The sequence below is a fragment of the Dermacentor silvarum genome, chromosome 10 (assembly GCF_013339745.2).
Source record: "Dermacentor silvarum isolate Dsil-2018 chromosome 10, BIME_Dsil_1.4, whole genome shotgun sequence".
NCBI classification, from domain to species: domain Eukaryota; kingdom Metazoa; phylum Arthropoda; class Arachnida; order Ixodida; family Ixodidae; genus Dermacentor; species Dermacentor silvarum.
In genome coordinates, this window is record NC_051163.1 from 113,688,388 (window position 1) to 113,706,381 (window position 17,994).

At 44.1% G+C, this 17,994-nt stretch overlaps 1 protein-coding gene across 3 annotated transcripts in view; it reads left to right on the forward strand.

The window, feature by feature from the left end:
- Window positions 1-17,994, forward strand: part of LOC119466489 (protein kinase C delta type) — a 711,485-nt gene that overhangs the window by 652,284 nt on the left and 41,207 nt on the right. For 2 of the 3 annotated variants that reach the window (XM_049657504.1, XM_037727002.2), the window contains one exon: window positions 11,376-11,514. The exons of the other annotated variant lie outside the window; for it this stretch is intronic. In XM_049657504.1, coding sequence (XP_049513461.1) covers window positions 11,376-11,514 — 139 coding nt within the window. The remainder of the gene's footprint in view (window positions 1-11,375; window positions 11,515-17,994) is intronic. 3 annotated transcript variants of the gene reach the window in all.

The following is a 17,994-nucleotide window of genomic DNA, read 5'->3' on the forward strand; positions in this document are numbered from 1 at the left end:
CACACGTACCCCCCTCTTTGGTTTGCGGTGAAACTCACCCTACGTGCAAGACGTGTAGATGAGCATCTCTACCACTCGCGTTTGGATATGAAGCTTGCTACCCCTGCCACGCAAGATCCTCAGGCTGCGCTTTGAGGGAGACTAAAGATAAATATAACTTTATCTGTGTTAGTAAATTACCCTACTTAAATAAAAAAGCCTCTCTTAATGCGATGGAAGGCAGGTAAGCCAGAAAGTATGCAAAACTGAAAGACGGGTGACTAAGCCGCCTTGAAGTAGCCGCACGAGTTTGCAGTGACCTCGTGGATTGCAACGTTATCTGTTCGGCCGTAGTTAATTTTTACTGTTAAAGATACACTATACGCTGCATTCTAAAGGAGCCAAACGCAGAACTCAGCAAGTTTCAAGAGCTCTTGCTTAGCCATAACGGCCAAAATACGAGAAGATAGCTTGTAATCAGTCACGTCACGCTGACGTACCGAAACTGTGGTATCGATGCAAAATTCACGAACGTAAACTAAGCCCTACATTTTCGATTGTCACAATAAAATTCTTGCCACAAAATTAACGATAGTATGTTTTTTAAATACACCTGAGAAAATACAAACACCATTCCACATTAAATATGATTAGAACTCGTTCGCCATTATTTCTGGATATATAGATTTGTAAAAAAACTATGAAATGTTATTTCATTAAAAGTATAATTATCGTGTAGTAATTATTATTTAGTAATAGCTTTGGCTCAAGTATCCACTACTGGAATCTCGCTCCAGCGTATCGAAACCATTACTACGGCCTTCGCATTAAGCTTATTGCGCTTAAATCTGAATTTTTATTATTAAACTAAGCGTCCTAAAAAAGGAGACAGCTTTGGTGTATTGAAAATATGTTACCAGTCAAAATTAATTTACTGTTTTTCTACAGTGCACTTTTAAAGGAGGCCGTAAGGAACGACAGCGTGTTGTCTTAACCTGGTGAAGTATCGCTACAAGGCTCAATTTGCATTCATTTGGAGGGAGAATGTCGTTAGCGTGGAAAGCACAAAACCAGGGCTTCCTATCTTGAATGGTGCGCCTAGCTGCTGCGCCAGTGCGGTAGTAAGAAATCACATATTTCAAACTAGTTTCGCATATTTGATTCGTGTTTATTCAGAAAAGTTTCTTCGGACCTCATTATGTTGAGAGTGCAATGTAATCGTTGTTTATCGATAAACCATTAACTAGTCCGCTGCGGACGCTTCCCTAATCTAATGAAGTCACCAGGACCTAAAACAAAAAATTCAAGTCCCTCTTTCTCGAGACTGCGACTCATCGAGACTAAAAATTTCCAGTATACTTGAAGTGTAATGAGCTTTTCCAGCATAGCGTAGCTTTTCTTTTAGCGTCGCTTTAAGGAAACTGAATAAGTTGTGCTGGAGTTTATAGTGGTAGGGTCCACCTTCCTTAGGAATAAGTTTCGTCAGTAAGGCTTCACGCGTGCTACTACACAAGAAAAAGTATCCCGAAAACCGGGTTCATCATTTGTTTTATGGTGTGCTTAGTGCTTCAAGCTCTATCGTTACGTAATCGCCTTTATCCCAAAGTTCAATTTAGACAATGTCAAGGCCACCGGACATTCGCTTGATCATGTTTAGCTTCCACAGTTAGGAAGAGCAGCTGTGCAGGAAAGCTTTGTGCGTAAGTAAAAAGATTCTTTCGTACGATTCGCTTGGCACGGGTATTAGGAAACTCAAAGCCGATTGTCAAAGTGCTCTTTCAGAAGCGCTCAGCTAACACTACATCGGACACCGTTTGTGCCTGCGTGTCCACTAACCCTAATGGTAGCATGCATTCCGTCGCTAGATAATAGTGTCATTCCTATGTGGAGAGCTGCCTGATGGCTGCTTCGAGCGTATGCTCCCAGACCTGAGAAAAAGGTGTTAGCGAAGAGTGCGTGTTTCTCTGTCTTCTTTGCCTGTTTTATGTCTTTTTTCGCTTTTTTCTTTTTGTCGTGGCAGAGCACCCAGCATTGGGCAAATTAAAATGCTCAAGAATTGTCAAAGACGCCACAAAAGAAAAAAACACTCAAGATTTAATGCAGGAAATACAAGCTAGGCATTTTTTTTCTATTTATTTTTGTTTTGCTTTATGTCTTTATAGAACTGCGCTAAGAACATGACGTCAAAATATTCACTACCTCATAAATAGAAAGATGGCATTCATTTGCAAATATCATGTATATATATTCCTTACTAGCTTCGTTCTATGCTTGCAGTGGAACACAAGCGTTTCGATTGACAATACTTCCTCCAATATCCGGTGTTTTCTACATCTTTTCTAGATAGCGTATACATCCTCTTCGCTATCTTGAGAAAAAAATAAGAGATAGCATACTTTTCGTGTCCTGTCTGGTCCCGTCAGAATAAGACGTCGAGGACGGCATGACATGGAGAGCTTCAGAAAGAAAACGTAAACTTGTTAATGGCACATTCGGATGGGAGCACAACCGGTCCGTAGCAGAAAACGGCGAAGAAATAACTCTGGCGGCCGCGATTCGCATGCATGAAATTCCAAGCCGTATAGTTTGAGACACATCTCCAGACATTCTTGTTTTTTTTTTCCATTGCTCCCATGAATATTCTAGTGACGTGGCGAAAACGAATTGCTTCAACAGCAGGCGTCAAGATATCTCGCAAAAATTGCACTGCCAATTCTCTGCGAACAAGGACTGCGGAAACAAGCACACATTCCCTTCTATCCTGTGCGTCTGCCAGATATCTATTTAAAGATTTTGCGCGCTTGAATACATTTGCAGCAGAGTCGATGTGATTGTCCAGCGGAAGCGCACAACGACAGGCGCATTCCATTTTATAATGGGGTACGGAGCTGAGCATTGTGCGGACGCGGCAGCAAAATCAGCCTGTACTTTATTAAACTTATCAAACCTACCACTCTTCGTTCCTTTTGAATGTCTGAGGCCGAGACAACATTAGCATTCATGGTGTTGGAAAGGCGCAGAGATTTCAAAGGCACACGTAGAAGTGGACAGAAGGGGCTAGACCATGTTGTCCACTTCTGCGTATTTCGTTCGTCTGCACCATGAATATTGACCGACGAGCCCGAGCAGTGAACCGTATTAAATCGCAACAATGATTCCCTCATCATTCATGCGTGCGTACGCTCCTTCTATTCTACTTTTGTTTTCGGAGCAGCCAACAAGGCTTAGTTCTGGTTAGGCTCCAAACCCAATTGTCTGTGTCTCTCTCATGCCTTTTTTACGAATATAAATAACTAGTTTATGCCCAGTTATGCATCATAATACGGGTACCGTGATAACTTGGTTCATGCATTCCACATGAGTACCGTGATAACTTAGTTCATGCATGCAACATACTCTCATTCCCTGGGGTAATGAGCCTGCACAGAAAAGTGAACATCTTCTATATGACAGCTGCACCATATGGTAATATATGCGCTGCTGGGGAAAATTATGAAATACAGTTTCATTCTCTCGCCTTCAGCTGTAACGCATCAGGCGTGGGGTGTCATTCTGGTTGACGCCGCCCAGTAACGCTGCAGCTATTGCTCTGTAGGCTTAAGGGCACATGGAAGACATGCCTCTATCTACAGCAGGCAGCCGTAGTTTCCCGTCAGAGATTTTTGCGAACACTGCGCGTGATGGAGATTTCGGAGGCCGCACAGCATGCACGGCCACCAAGATCACCGACTCACACCGCGTTGACGCTGTGAGCATCTTAACTGCAGGCAAGATGCTCCTACGATGGCCGGTCTGAATTTCTGACAAACGTTTTCCAATCTGAGAAAAAGTAATAATCAAGTTCGGTACAAACTAAACAAATTTTAAAACTTAGCATCACTTCCGTTTGTTCGGTAGAATTATTCTCAGCGACGCCGTAATTCCTTTTACGTGGAATAGGGCCTGCTGTCCTTGACTACACCAAGTGGTCAAACAGGTTAAAAAATAATTGTGTCGGAATAATTTAATAAATAAACAGCTGCATTTTTAGAGGGCAGCTATTGAGCGCACGTTCCTGCGTTTCGCATCGGCCTCGTACCTCGGCGTAACCGAGTGAACGAGCACAGCCGAGGATGAAAGGCCGAACGTGGTGCGCAGCGGGAGATGAAAGATGGCGATAGCGAAAAGAGCGCGAGAATGAAAGTGAAAGAGGAGGGTGTGGCGAAAGCGTGAGAAGAAGAGCGAAGTGCCGCGCAAGACGGGCTCTGCGGTGACGATCACTACGAGATGGCGGCGGCAGAATAGCGCGCCGTCGTCGGTTGGCCACTGGCATGCGTCGAGCGTGTCCACCGATACCATATATGGAAACAAAGCGCTGCATGAGCGGAAGTCTGTCTGCGGCGGCTGCTGTGAATCGCGCCCACGCGTCACTCACGCGCTCCATCTCGCGATTTCTCAATTAGCGTGTCAGTCGCGCCACACTTCGCTCCGTTTGTAATGTGCCGCATGAGACATTGTCCGCGCTAGCCAATATATCACGAAATGAAAACACACAATATGGAGAAAGCACAATAGGGAGTATCATAATCTTCGCCGAATTTCTTATTCTTGTTTTCCTCCAAAAGTGCCCGTCATTTGCCTTTGCTTCGAGCTGTCGTTTACGTCATATTCCACAATTTCAACACTGCCTTGCAGTCCTTGCTCACGGGAATTTTTTTAACTCAATACAACCGTCACTGTCATGAAATTTGTAAGTGATAACTTCGATCGTAAACACAGAACGAAGTGAAGAAAGTGGAACAGCAACGTATACCTCTCCCGCCACCGCACTCCATTGCAATTAGTGCATAGGTAAAAGGACTGGTACGACCAAGCTCTCGCATTACTCATACGAAGTTCATTGGAACGATGGAAATATAAGTATGATTTGTGGCACTGCAAAGGCGCGGGATTTCAAAAATCTTCAAGTGGTACTGCAAAACTTTCAGCAGTTGCGCATTATAGACTGTGAAGAGCCACTTTGCTGCAATAAAACATTGGTGATCTATATTTGTATACATGTGGCAGCTTATTTATATAGGCTGTCTTTTTTTACATTGAGATTATGCAGAAATCTTAGAAATTGCCTATCGCAAGCAGCACAATAATAATTATTGAACTGGTTCACTCGAAGAGCCGGGAATTACTTGCACGATAAATTATAGTCCATAATCGAATAATTAAAAAATTACTAATGAGGTTTGTTACTAACTGCTTTATGGCACAAATTGCAGTTTACGAATTGTAACTGGTGGATGGTATCGTTTTCGAGATGTGCGTCGTCAAAATTGCGTAAAAAGCGCATTGTTTCTCGATTCACTTTTCTTGCGAGAACGTCGTCTTATACATAGAAGCACAGAGCTAACTGGAACCCAGTGTGTAAAGTGACACACTTTGGAAAAGAATATCTCGAAACTGGCGTCATCCTGAGAAGTCGTTCCAAGTGGGTACGACTTGCGAAGTGTCCGGCTACAGTTGGCAAATTGCTATATATGCTGTATAGTCATTAGTTAAAACCTTTATTTGTACAGTTTTATTAATTTGTCAATTATACATTTTTATTTCTCGTGCATGTAAAATCAGCTTTCTTCACGTAATCCAGCTCAAGAATTAGAATTGTGCTATCCGCCAGCAGGTGAATTTTTATTTCTGTTTGTTATTTAAAAAAGCCGGTAATATAAAGCCATAAAGTATTTCATAAGCTTGCTATTTGCCAATCACTTCAAGGGCTTCGCTTCAGCGAAATTATTTTAATTGTCGAAGGACCCGGCAGACGGGGCGAAATAACTAATCAAATTGCGACGCGGTTCGCATTAAAACCCTACTGACGAATGGTGACACCTTCATCTACATGGAGTCCTTCCCGTTCTGTGAAGTGGCTACACTACGATATTTATTTCTTTGCTTTCCTTCTATTACCTCTCCACTACTGTAAGGCTGTCTCGTGCACAATGGCGCGAGCATCGTGACCCATTGCTCATTTTAGTGCCAGCGCTTCGCAAATGTTGGTGCAGTCGGCTCGAGCTCCGACTTTTGGAGGGAAACATTTGAAATGGTATGCCGGTTGTGATACCTTCTTTTGTATTACCTTTTATATTTCACGTTCCATTTTCTCGACTTGATAATGATCACGCTTATCATTTTTTTTTGCGGACGGGGAAGGGGTGGACCCTGCGACAGATTGCGACATTATTAGCAGTTCGCTGTGAGATGACTGAGACGACAGTTTAGGACATGTACATTGAGAAAGGCCGCTTCAATCACTATGAGCTCTATATACAGGCGAAAAGTACTATGCCTGACATGGAGACCAATCGTTCAATCAATCAACTTTTGCGGTCCTTACTAAAGACCAGGTGGCCGTTTTGGATCAGAAACCTACGTAAAGAGCCTGACGTGGCCCCACAGTCCATGCATAGCAATGCCAAGCAACCATGTGACCACAAACAGGCTCCTTAAGCCATGAAAGTGCAAGTGTGCATCTAACATACACGCACCAAGATTTGGAAACAATAATTTTAAATGAAAGAAAAGCAAAGAAGTATGTTTGATTCATAGAACTCTAGGGGCCTCAAACTCTTGCAATTCAAAACTAAAATTCTGAATAAATGCGCCTCTACATTATACACTTAATCGTTGTCATCCGCTCTCATCGAGGACTATAACAATAACAAATTTGCTGCAAACCATGCTCTTCATTTTGTCAGTGCATGTGTATTTTGTTCCTTTCACTACTCCCCCCTGTAACACCTTCGACCTTTGGGAGTATTAGAAAAAAATATTTAAGTTATGCTAGCTAAAACACGTCACCAGCCCTGCAGGTTCAAGATAAATAAAAAAAACAACACACAGATTGTTCAAATATGAGTGACATTGCCACTGCAGCAAGTCACGTGTGTCTGCCTGCGTGTTGATGAATGGCAAATAACCGGATGCGAGCCGAGGCATGACGTTGGTACCAGTACCGTTAGTATTATATCCAGCTTGCCATAGTTTCTGGTACTTATATCTACATTGATTTTGCGACATCCTAAAGAAGCTAAACCCAAAAAATTTTAGCAATAATAGGTGAGACTCCATTACCCATAGTAGACAGAAAGTACAGAAGCCCTTCAATTGTAATAGTGTTTTAACAGCACGAAAGCATCACGTGTAGTGAACAAGACATTGCTATAACATGTTTCATTTGGCGACAACCTATTTTTTATGCAAAGTTAGTTTATTTAGCGTATTTGCAGTTGTTGAACACCATGTGTACATTAAAGTGTGGACACTTATGTGTAAACTACACAACACATAATAGATTTGAAGGTTAGCTTCAGTGGCGAAGCATACCTGGAATATGTTACCAAACAACAATGTTCACTGAAAATATAAATATGTCGGTCCCAGCTTTACGTAGACGAATAACAGCTTCCCACAGTTTCTTAGGTGTTTTGTAGCAGGTGCAATTTCTTCCTCCTAAAGAATGATAATATTAATCAAGGTAACAGTCATTCCTGGTGCAAATGCGAAGGCCGTAGTCTTTGTAGGATAAATTATTTATTTGATTTAACAGATTTTTTTTTACTTTTACGTACTGCATCCCTGTCATAGGAGTGGCAGGAGGGGGAATATACAGTTGTATAGCATACAAAAAGCGCAAATATAAGCAGCATGAGAGCAAAAAACATATACAACCAATAAAAAATAGATTAATAACATCGTCCAACCGACAATTTCTTGCAATGTTTTTTTTCAATATTCATGAGCTTTTTTTTTCTTCTAATACTAAATCGTTTTATGGCCAGAAAAATGCGTATCTCACGTCACACACAGTGACGCATGATTCAGGAGAGCCCAGAAATGAGACATGTATTCAAACTACCTGCTTACACGAATCTGCCTTTATTGGAGCAACAATAACAATCATAGACAATTAATGATCATCGCTATTTCTCGAAAATCGTCTTGAAATAAACGGTATTACACTCAAACCTCGATATAATGACCATGGATATAATAAATAATCGGATATAAGGAATGTGTTTTCGTCTCCGTTTCGACTTCGGCATTAAGAGATTCGACCTCAGTGCCGTCAGATCGATAACTTGGGAAGCATCAGCTAACATAACGACGGCAACTCGGGCACTCTGGAACCTTCCTTTTTTGCGTTGTGTTTGAAATAAAATTGCAAATTAAAAAAAATAAACACAATCCCTAAGTTTCTACTTATAAATATTTTTCTATCTGTCTATCTATCTATCTGAAAGCATGGTTTCGCTCGCTTTAAATTGTTCACTGCGTTTCTGTTTTTATTCACGTAACACCTACTTCTCGCTTCTTTTTTGCCATTTACACCAAAGTTGTTATTTTAGGTTTCGTCTATTTATTCTCGTAATCTCGACTGCTTCACTTTTATTCCTGTTCTATTGCTTCCCTCCGTCATTTCGTTTTTTCCCCTCTGTTCTCCACTGAAGTTCCTGCTTTCTGCCCTGGCAATAAACATGTCATTCCTTCTTAGCTACGTAAAGGATATTAAATTTTTGCCGCTCGACTACGTACGCCGGATATAAACTTCAGGGGTATTTTTTTTTTGCCCAAAAGCACTTGTGAGTTGTGTACGGCAACCTTCCGCGAACTTTACTTGGAACTACTAAGTTCAGGTCCCCATGGTACTACAGCTAAGTGTGATATAGTTGACCACAAAGTTGCAGGCGTCGTTAGCACCACGGGCGCTAGCACAGTAGAGAGAAGGTCTAAACGAAACAAAATACATGCCGAAGATGAGATGCGATTTTCATTTTGAGAATGCAAGTAATAACTACATCAAATGTCACGTAATATTATAGGCCAAGAAACGTTATAATCACATGTTCAAATATTAATAAGCGCGATGTTTACACTTAAACTGTCGTATCTGCGTTCTTACCGATGTTATTTCTCTTTGCAACTCTAGCAGCCGCTTTTATTCTGCCGTCATTGCCGACAAGTTGCCGCGTTTATCACTGTATTCTAACGTGTGATAAATAGGGGTTCATGTGGAATCATTTCATTCCTCGAGAACAACGGCGGTAAGTGTTTGTGTTAATAGTAAGACATTTAAACTGCATGGTGTGTGTGTGTGTGTTTCTTATGTTTGCTACACTAGGTAACGCTACCGATGCAAAGTATACCTGTAGCGACCTTTTATGCGAAAGGCCTTTACATATCGCACAAAATTTTGCGCAGAACAATCTCTTTCTCTCTCTTTGGCTTGCTAAAACGCCAGAAATTGTGCTTATTCTTCGTATGTTGTAAACCAAAGCTACAGCATAAGCAATAGTCTGTATTTAGCTTGAAAACGTTTGGCCAATCAGCATCTTCTACGTCTGCTAGCATGCTCTCAAGCTGCAAAATGGTGGCGTTCACTTGCCCAAATTAGGGAACCTCACTGGGGACGCAATGCAGCCTGTAAAGTTTCTTCAAAGGCTTATTCAAATTATTACTGCTATACTATTTTCATCTTTTCTGTGACTAGCGGACGCCTTTGGTTCGATACGTCAGCATATAGTTCGTTCCTTTGCACCATGGAAAGTTCTTCACACACTTCTTCACACGGTTCTCTGCACAATCTTGTGTAAGCTTGAGCTGGTAAACCAACTCGGCCATAACCAAGTAATACTTATACCTTATCAAATAATAGTCATCATAGAAAGTGAGTTGACATGCTATTTGTTTCCAGGTACATATATTAAACAAAAATATTATTATATGCGTGTATTACACGTCAGGTGCATTTCTCTCCGTTTGGCCCTCACAACATCGTAGCGTAGGCGATGAAATCGCAGGCGTACCTTGCCAGAAAGGAGCAGCCTACGGATTACGCTGGCCATGCTGTCCCCCTCTCTTTCTGCGCATTCAAAATTACTGCGAGCCTGCGAAGCAAGTCCGTTTTTATACATCGTGTTTTCGCATCTGAGTCTAACGCAATACTTCCTCCCCGGTAGTCCTTGCGCAAGCATGCCGAGTGTTGTGCCGTGTTGATCGTACTCTGTTTCGTAGTGCATAGCGTGCAATTCTGTGAAGCTTACCACGGCGTTTCGCGGTGGCTCCGTTCGCCATTGATATACCATGTCGGTCATTAATCCACCGGGGCGCGTCTGTAGTGACAAGGCAACAACCCGGACAATTGGGAACGCTGCAAGTGGGAGAATGTACAGGATTAGCCAGCCGCCATCCACCCCACCCCGTCGCCATCACGGCACTGATTTCCGTCGGCAGTGAGAGTTTTTGTGTCGCCTTTTCTCTTTCTTTCTTTCTTCTTTGTCTTCTGAAAAATGGGACGCCTGCATACGCTGAGGGCAACGGCCTATTTCGCTGGCATCCCGCTTTTAAAGAGAAACCGGCGAGGAAGCGCCCTCCCCCGATGACAGTCGATGCCGTGACGGTGACGAGACGAGACGCATGTGGGAATCAGGCCTAACCCTACACTTATGTGCCCAAACGTCAGTACAATCGCGTTATTGCGTTCCGCCATGGTACCTTGTAACGCAGAGGACCTTGTTATTGGTCGCAGAATGCCATCCGCGGTGACCAACACTTTTACCCTAACGACTGTAGAAGAAGACATTGCGCTTACCTCTGCTTTGATCCCGTTCAAATTATAAAAAAATACGTCGCAAACGGACTTTTAAACAAAATTTCATTATGGCGTATTGCGTGCCAAAATCACGATTCGATTACGAGGCATGCCGTAGTGAGGGACTCTGGATTAATTTTAACCACCTGGGGTGCCTTAACCTGCGCCCAATGCACGGTAGACGGGCGTTTCTTGCATTTTACCCCCATCGAGATGCGGCCGCTGCGGCCGGGATTCGATCCCGCGACCTCGACTTTAGTAGCGTAACGCCGTAGCCACTAAGCCACAACGGCAGGCACAAACGCACTTTAGAAGATCCCACAGTTGGCATGCCGTCTAAACTGGAGGGCTAAAGTATTGAGCGCGAAGTTGTCTGTTAAAGAAGATAGAACGCAGAAGGCATTTCTACCGTGATAACGCATAATTATCGAGCGTTGCGACATAGACGCTCCAGCGCCGAAAATACGGTGAAAATACGCTGGAAATAGGCCTAACTCACATTCTGTGTGGCTGCTGGTTAATGCTGTCCCGATCTCGATATTACGTCTGTAGGCGGTGATGCAAGGCCAACGTAACAAGCCGAGCGGAAAGAAACGGCCGAATGCGCCGAAATCGTGACGTGGCCGCGATGCCGAGCCGCAGGTAATAATAAGCAGGATGACGAGCGCGTCACCGCCGACCGCAGCAACTCGGACGGCGTTGCACGCTATGCGTACGACACGGAAGTCTTAGGCGTGTGGCGTGGTGTGGACACTAACACGGTGGCCCTGACCGCCAGAGACCTGAAGCTGGACAACGTGCTGCTGGACCGGAACGGCCACGTGAAGATCGCCGACTTTGGCATGTGCAAGTGCGGGCTGGCGGACTCCGGGAAGACGTCCACCTTCTGCGGAACGCCGGACTACATCGCGCCCGAGGTGAGAGCGCCTGATGCCCGACTACACTCAGTAGCAGTAGTAGCTGTACTCTACGAGTACTCTATAGTGTCGACATACCTGCTCTTGTGATTCGCCAAGAATCGGATAGCACAAGAACGAGCAGTCGTTATGTACAGCAATTTAGTTGGGCAGCCTTCAGACAAGAGAAAGTAAGGGAGTGAAATAAAATGAAAAATGAAACTCCCCTTCAAATCTTGAAACATATTTATAGCACAGATACAAAGTTAACTAAATCTTTTATTTTTTGAACACGTCGTTCATTTTCCTCTCACGCAAATCGCGTTATTCCTTGCCGAGCAGAATCACATGCAGCCTAATGTCGTTAGACGCATTGAATGTCGTCAGATAAAAGTGATATTACATTTTTCCGAGTAGCGGGGTTATACCAGTCCCACAGTTGCAGAGCGTTGGCCAGTTGATCAACCCGTTATCCCGTCAGCTCCTGTATATCTCATTACCTCTACTGGCCACAAAAACCAACCAGTGAGTTCGTCCGCATGGCCAACTCACTGGTAAATTAATTCGTCAAAATTCATCATGTTCGAATCTAACGCCTCGCTTGCTACATAATAGGGCTACTATAAGCCGGTAAGCTAACGACTAGTTAAGATAATTTTTTATCGTTTTTAGATGCAAACTTTAGAAGACCTAATGAACCGTGGATTGGAAAGACACAGAAATCTTAGAGTAGCTCCGGCCAAGACTAGAGGTGGGGGAAAGAAACAGGAAAATAGAGCAAGGTTAGCTAGTGCATAGACCGCCTGGTTACCCTGGCGGGCTAACGGCGTAAACAAAATTAAAATCGATAGCAGGAGACCCTAACTGGTATTAATTGCGCCATTCGGTTTTCCTTTATCAACACACTCAATTTTTCGTCCAGCAGAGGCGCCGACCGTTCGGACGGTCTCGCTGACTTGGCGCCCGAGAGGCCAACCCTTCAGCTTTCGTGAAGCTATATATCTGTTGTCGACAATGCTTAGTGTTCGTTACAAGGCCTAAAATGGCGACACAGCTGCATGCAATGCATGAGATGCCTGACAAAGCAAGCTCTCTGTCTGTTTGTGCATTTGTTGTCGTGTGTGCTCATTTCTGCATGACGATGCATGAGTCCAGTGATCGCATTGTGTCCACCAGCATGTGCAACGCTCGAATCTCCTCGACTGCTCAGAGGTAAGGCTGAACTGCACCGAGAAACCAACACGAGAATATGTCAAGTTTTGTAGGCAGCAATTTAAAATACGCCACGAGGGACTGAAGGACAGTGACCTAAAAGGTGCGCAGCCCATGACAATTACGTAACAAATTGCAAGCACAACCAAGAGCTGCAGCAGAGCTGCTCCGCTTTGAATCTCCCTGTTTCATTTCCTTGCTTTCATCGTTCTTTGGGAACCAATCGCTCTTAGGGATAGTGGGCTAGCCTATAATTAGGTTCCTGTGGAATGCAAGTACTCTCTCATTGCATCCTGGCCACAGTCAGAGCTACACCTATAGCTCCCTAACAGCAATGATACGTCATTCAGGGTATTCAAACCAGGTCACACGAAAATTGTTCTAGACTTGCGCCTCTGTTTCACACGTTTACTGTTGATAATTGGAACACTAACGGACAATGACGCACACATTTCAATCCATGTTTCTCTCATTTTTGTTGACCCAGATGTCATCACAGAAGAGTAAACGCACAAGCGTACGCACGCTGGAAATATTTTCTGATTGATTGATTAATTGATTGATTGACCTTAACGATTCATAGCAACACAAGGACTATGAAAACGATGTAATAAACGAATTTTTATTAATTTTATTACGCATCAGGTTCTTTACCGTGGACCCAAAACGCGATACACGAGCGTTTCTCATTGCGCCCGATCAGAAAGCGGACGCCTTGCCAGGGAGTCCAAACTGTGACCTCGGGGTTACCAGTGGCTCAGCGCCGTAGCCGCTGAGCCACTGGCAACGGGTGTTGGCTGTTGCTGAAGCTGACTGCTTTCTTCGCGTAGATACGCTTGCTCCTGGCATCACCAGTAGTCATCGACGACGGTGCGAACTTCCACTCCAGAGCCTAGCCTTGTCGCAACACCACGTAATGGCGTGGCGCTGTTTACATCGGAGCATCGCAATCACCCGCCGTGTTTACTCCCTCCGCTGCAAGGTCGGCACCGCAGCTTGTGTTGACGCCTTTCCCGCGCCACGCGCAGCCTCCCAGTGATAGACCGCCGCCTTTCGACCCATCGTCATCAGTCTTTTCGTCACGTGTTCCGGGACAGGCCGCAAATAGTCGCGCGGCCCTTCACCGCCCGCCTTTTATCTTTTGATCGCCGCTTTCGCCGTAACGAGAACCGACCTGCCGAAAATAAGCGTCTTCTTTTTTTAAAGCAATTCTTTTTTTTTTTTCATCTACGCTCTCAAGGAACGCTTCTCTCGTACTGCTCGGAACACCGAGACATTTCTTTTATCTTCTTTTCACTCGCTCCCTTCATGTTCGAGAACGGCTGCTATAGCGCCCTGGCGTCACCGCTTTATGTAATATCAGGACTCGTTGGCCGCTGCTCAAAACCCGTGCCCGCGAGACGGCGTTCGGGTCGGGTGACGTCAACTATGGGAGAGCCGTTGCCGTCTGTGTAGGAGTGCGCGATTAAGGGGGTCGGAGGCACGAGGCGTGAAGAAAGAAATGGACGTTCGCTGCTGCCGCTGTCGACAAAACTCGCCGGCAGATTTCCGGGAAGATATTCGAAACTCGGGGAGCAGGCGCTCGGGGGAACAGAAGGCCGAGAGCTTCTCTGTACTACCTCCGCGTCGTACCCCCGTTGCCGCGTCTCCTGCAGGCCCCGAAGCGCATTTAGAACTGTGTCAGGAGGGTTCCCGGGAATAACCCGGCCGCGGGCGGGCCTCGCCAGCCACGGGCGGCCGTGAAGCTTTTTTGATGGCTGGCGCAGCAAAAGCGACGCCCCGGTGGCATTTATAGCATGCTGTATTACGCCCGCATGTTGCGTGGCCACTTCGGTGACATCCAGAAAGACCCACTTTCCCTTTATCATTTATGATTTATGCTAGGCCTGTTCGAATAGGGATATTTCCCGAATCGAATCAAATGCGAATACTCTATAGAAAAGAAGCATCGTATTTTGGATCGAATACCGAATATTTGCCCATTCGAATAGTGAAATCACGAATCGTTTAGAATAGCGAAATTTCCCGATAGAATCAATTACGAATATTCGAAAAGAACAACATACGTATATCGAATCACGTACAGATTATTTACTTGTTCGAATACTGAAATTTGGAATTGTGTTCAAGTACTGACATTTCTCAATGGAATACAATACGAATAATAAAAGGAAAAGAATATTGCAATATCCAATTCAAAACCCTTTAATTTCTAGCGTGTCGGCAAACTGCAATATAAAGTTTGCCTGGAGTCTACCTAAAAACAAACGCTTATACTTAACATTATTTGGTACACAATGTCATTTACATCCGGACGTCCTGGTCAACTGAGGAGCTTGTAGGCGAAAAACGCCTGCTTACGGTTTTCTGGTTTACTTTGACGATGACAGTAATGCAACAGGGCAACCGCAAGTCACCACCTGTTCGTAGAGTGGCGAGTTCATTAAATAAGGGAAGTGTGCTATTACAGCATTGCATTATGTTGTAAATTGATACGCACCTGATGACTGGAAAATAACTTCTTTTCGCTAAATTGACGTAACAAATTCATAAACTGCTTAAAAAAAGAGACATGCCTATGCAATGTCTGGAATTTACTTAGCGCAAGTTATCTGTCTCGTGCGTTCGCTCAGGGACTACGCACCTCTGCTTAATAATCCCAGCTTTTCTGTAGGAGAATCATCCCTCTCTGTCTCTCTCGCTCCAACAACCGTTGTAATTTATGATAATATTTGAACAGAAACAAATATCCCACAACTTCTAATAACGCATTTTCGAATCGAGAAAGAACCAACAAGCAAATTAAAAACATTCCATTCGCATCAAAAATATGTAGCACTTGCACTATAGCTACTTTATTCTGATGTTCAAATTCACAATTCCTTCCGATTGCTCAAGTTCCCAATCTTCAAATTTACGAGCCACGTATTCTTCAGTGTTTCGGCAGATGTTATCGTTGTGGGCGTTTAAGCCAAGGGACCGGCAGGTAACTTTAGGCGAAGCGAACGCCGAACGTATGAGCGTATGTGTTTGTCAAATGATCTTGATTGATTTGTTTTTTCACAGCAGACTCGAGAATTTTCTCTAGGATACCTTCTTGACCGAGTTTATAGTAGCAGCTTCTATACCATGATAATTTTTGTTTATCTTTGATTTAAGGACCCGCGCACTAACACTGGTTTGCAGCGTCCCTCCACTAAGTTTCACTGCATTTGTATATCACACCTTTCTTCTTCTCTCAACAGCCCACAATCACTCTACAAGTGTGGCCTAGGCAAATAAGATGCAGTTAGCAGAGCAGTATGGACTTTAATGGTTTTTCTCTATGTACAGCACAAAGGTACACAAGAAGAGCACCAACCAGGAAAGAGGACGCTCATATACGGGGCATATAAAAGTAAAAACTACGTACCAAACGGTTAATTATCAGATCCCATCGCGTGTTTCACTGTCAACAAACCCATACGTTGCGACTGCGTGAATATATAGTCGGAAAAATGATTAACAGATTTAAGTCAAGTGTTTGATGAAAATTGGTCTGGTAGGAATCATTCAGTCAAAAGAATAAGCGGACGCTGACAACGAACATAAAGGAATAAAAACGAGATGTTTCGGCTCGCGTACGGAAGCCTTATTCACAATGAAAGGAAAGTAAATTGTAGTTCATTATGTAAGCGCGAATTGATGAGGCAAGCAGCGACCGAAAACCAGTGCGTGTGTAAGAGAGTGCTGCCATCTGTTGGTCTAGAAGCAAAACCATGCTCCGTGCCGTATCTTGGGGCGCTATAACGTAAAATGATTCCAAACTCCTGACGCCAAATTTACGTAACCACCGACGCAAGCATCGGGCGGTGACCCGCAGCCTTGTCTGAACAACCCAATCAAACACTCTCCTCGTTTATAGGAGGTCACCTTTGTTCGCTTTCGAAACCAATAACATTATCTATACTCAGCGGTTTTTCTTATCTAATTGGCTGACAAGAGGCGAGGAGCACGCTCTAGTAGAGAGGGTTTTGATCGGGCCGAGCCAGCACAGTGAAAATACATAACCGCATGAAGAGCGTGGTGCCGGCTTCTCCGATTGGTCCGCTTCGCCTTACATAGCTTGCGGTGGCTGGTCGAAAATCGCGGCGGCGTGCAACGGAAGGATAAGAATGCCGCTAAAACGGATCCTCAGCAAGGAAGAGTTGGCAGAGCGATGTCGTATGCGTGCCGAAAGGGCTCGATAACGTTTTACTGCCACGCAAAAAGATTTCTCAAGTACAAATAAATATATGCTCACCGGCAGGTGCGAGTAGCGAGGGCCTGAGTAATCGGCGGGCAGCCGTCTTCTATTCCTTTCGGAACGAGGTAGTCTGTGGCTATTCATAAAATTTTTCAGTTTTGTTCGGCATAATAATGCATTTTTTCGCTTACACGTCTCTTTGACATAGTGACTTTTCGCGGTTTTGTGACGTCGCGTGACAGACATGCGAATTGGGCGTAGCCAGAAAACATTGGTAAAAAGGCGTCGAATCAGAAATTATTATTTTTCTTTTGTACGGTTTAATCACGCATAATCAGTGTGTACACGTTATATCAGATGGGGACCTATCGCGCTTTTCGTGACGTCGCGTGACAGACAGGCGAAGTTGGGAGTGGCCCGAAAATGTTTTGACCAATCGTGGAGGCTGATTGCGGAAATTGGAATCAAAACAGTTTGGAATCATTTTACGTTATAGCGCCCTTGGTATGGAACTTCTGTTTTAGAAGCGCCTTCTGGCTAAAGTTTCTTCGAATTCGTGCAAGCTCTTATCAAGCGATGAACACGCGTAAAGGGTTGCGCCCTACACTCCGGGGGAGCTCGATGGTGTGGGCGTTCTAAATTGTGGCTCAATGGGTCCCAACAAGTTCATTACTTGAAAAAAAGAATCTTGCATAGGTCAATATGCCAGTTGACGTAAGGATTGTGTTGGGCTTTAAAAATTAAATGAAAAATACAAATAAATAAAACAATAAACTAAGCCCTGTCTGCTGCACCTAAGTATTGCAGGCTGCCAAATAGTAATACATTCGTGCATTGCCGTAACGAAGCCATATAATCCCCGCTCGAAGCTCGTCACTCACTGTGAGATGCGTGTGAATCTCTCCACGCTTTCTCTCCCCGTTTCTTCCCTACCTTTACTCCTTCGTTCATTCTTTCGTTCTTCGTGTTCTCTCTTTCTATCTCTGTTTCTTTTTCGTATCATTATCTCCTTCATTTCCTCCTTCCCAAATCACGTATGTTTCACCACGCTACCTTCTTCCCAG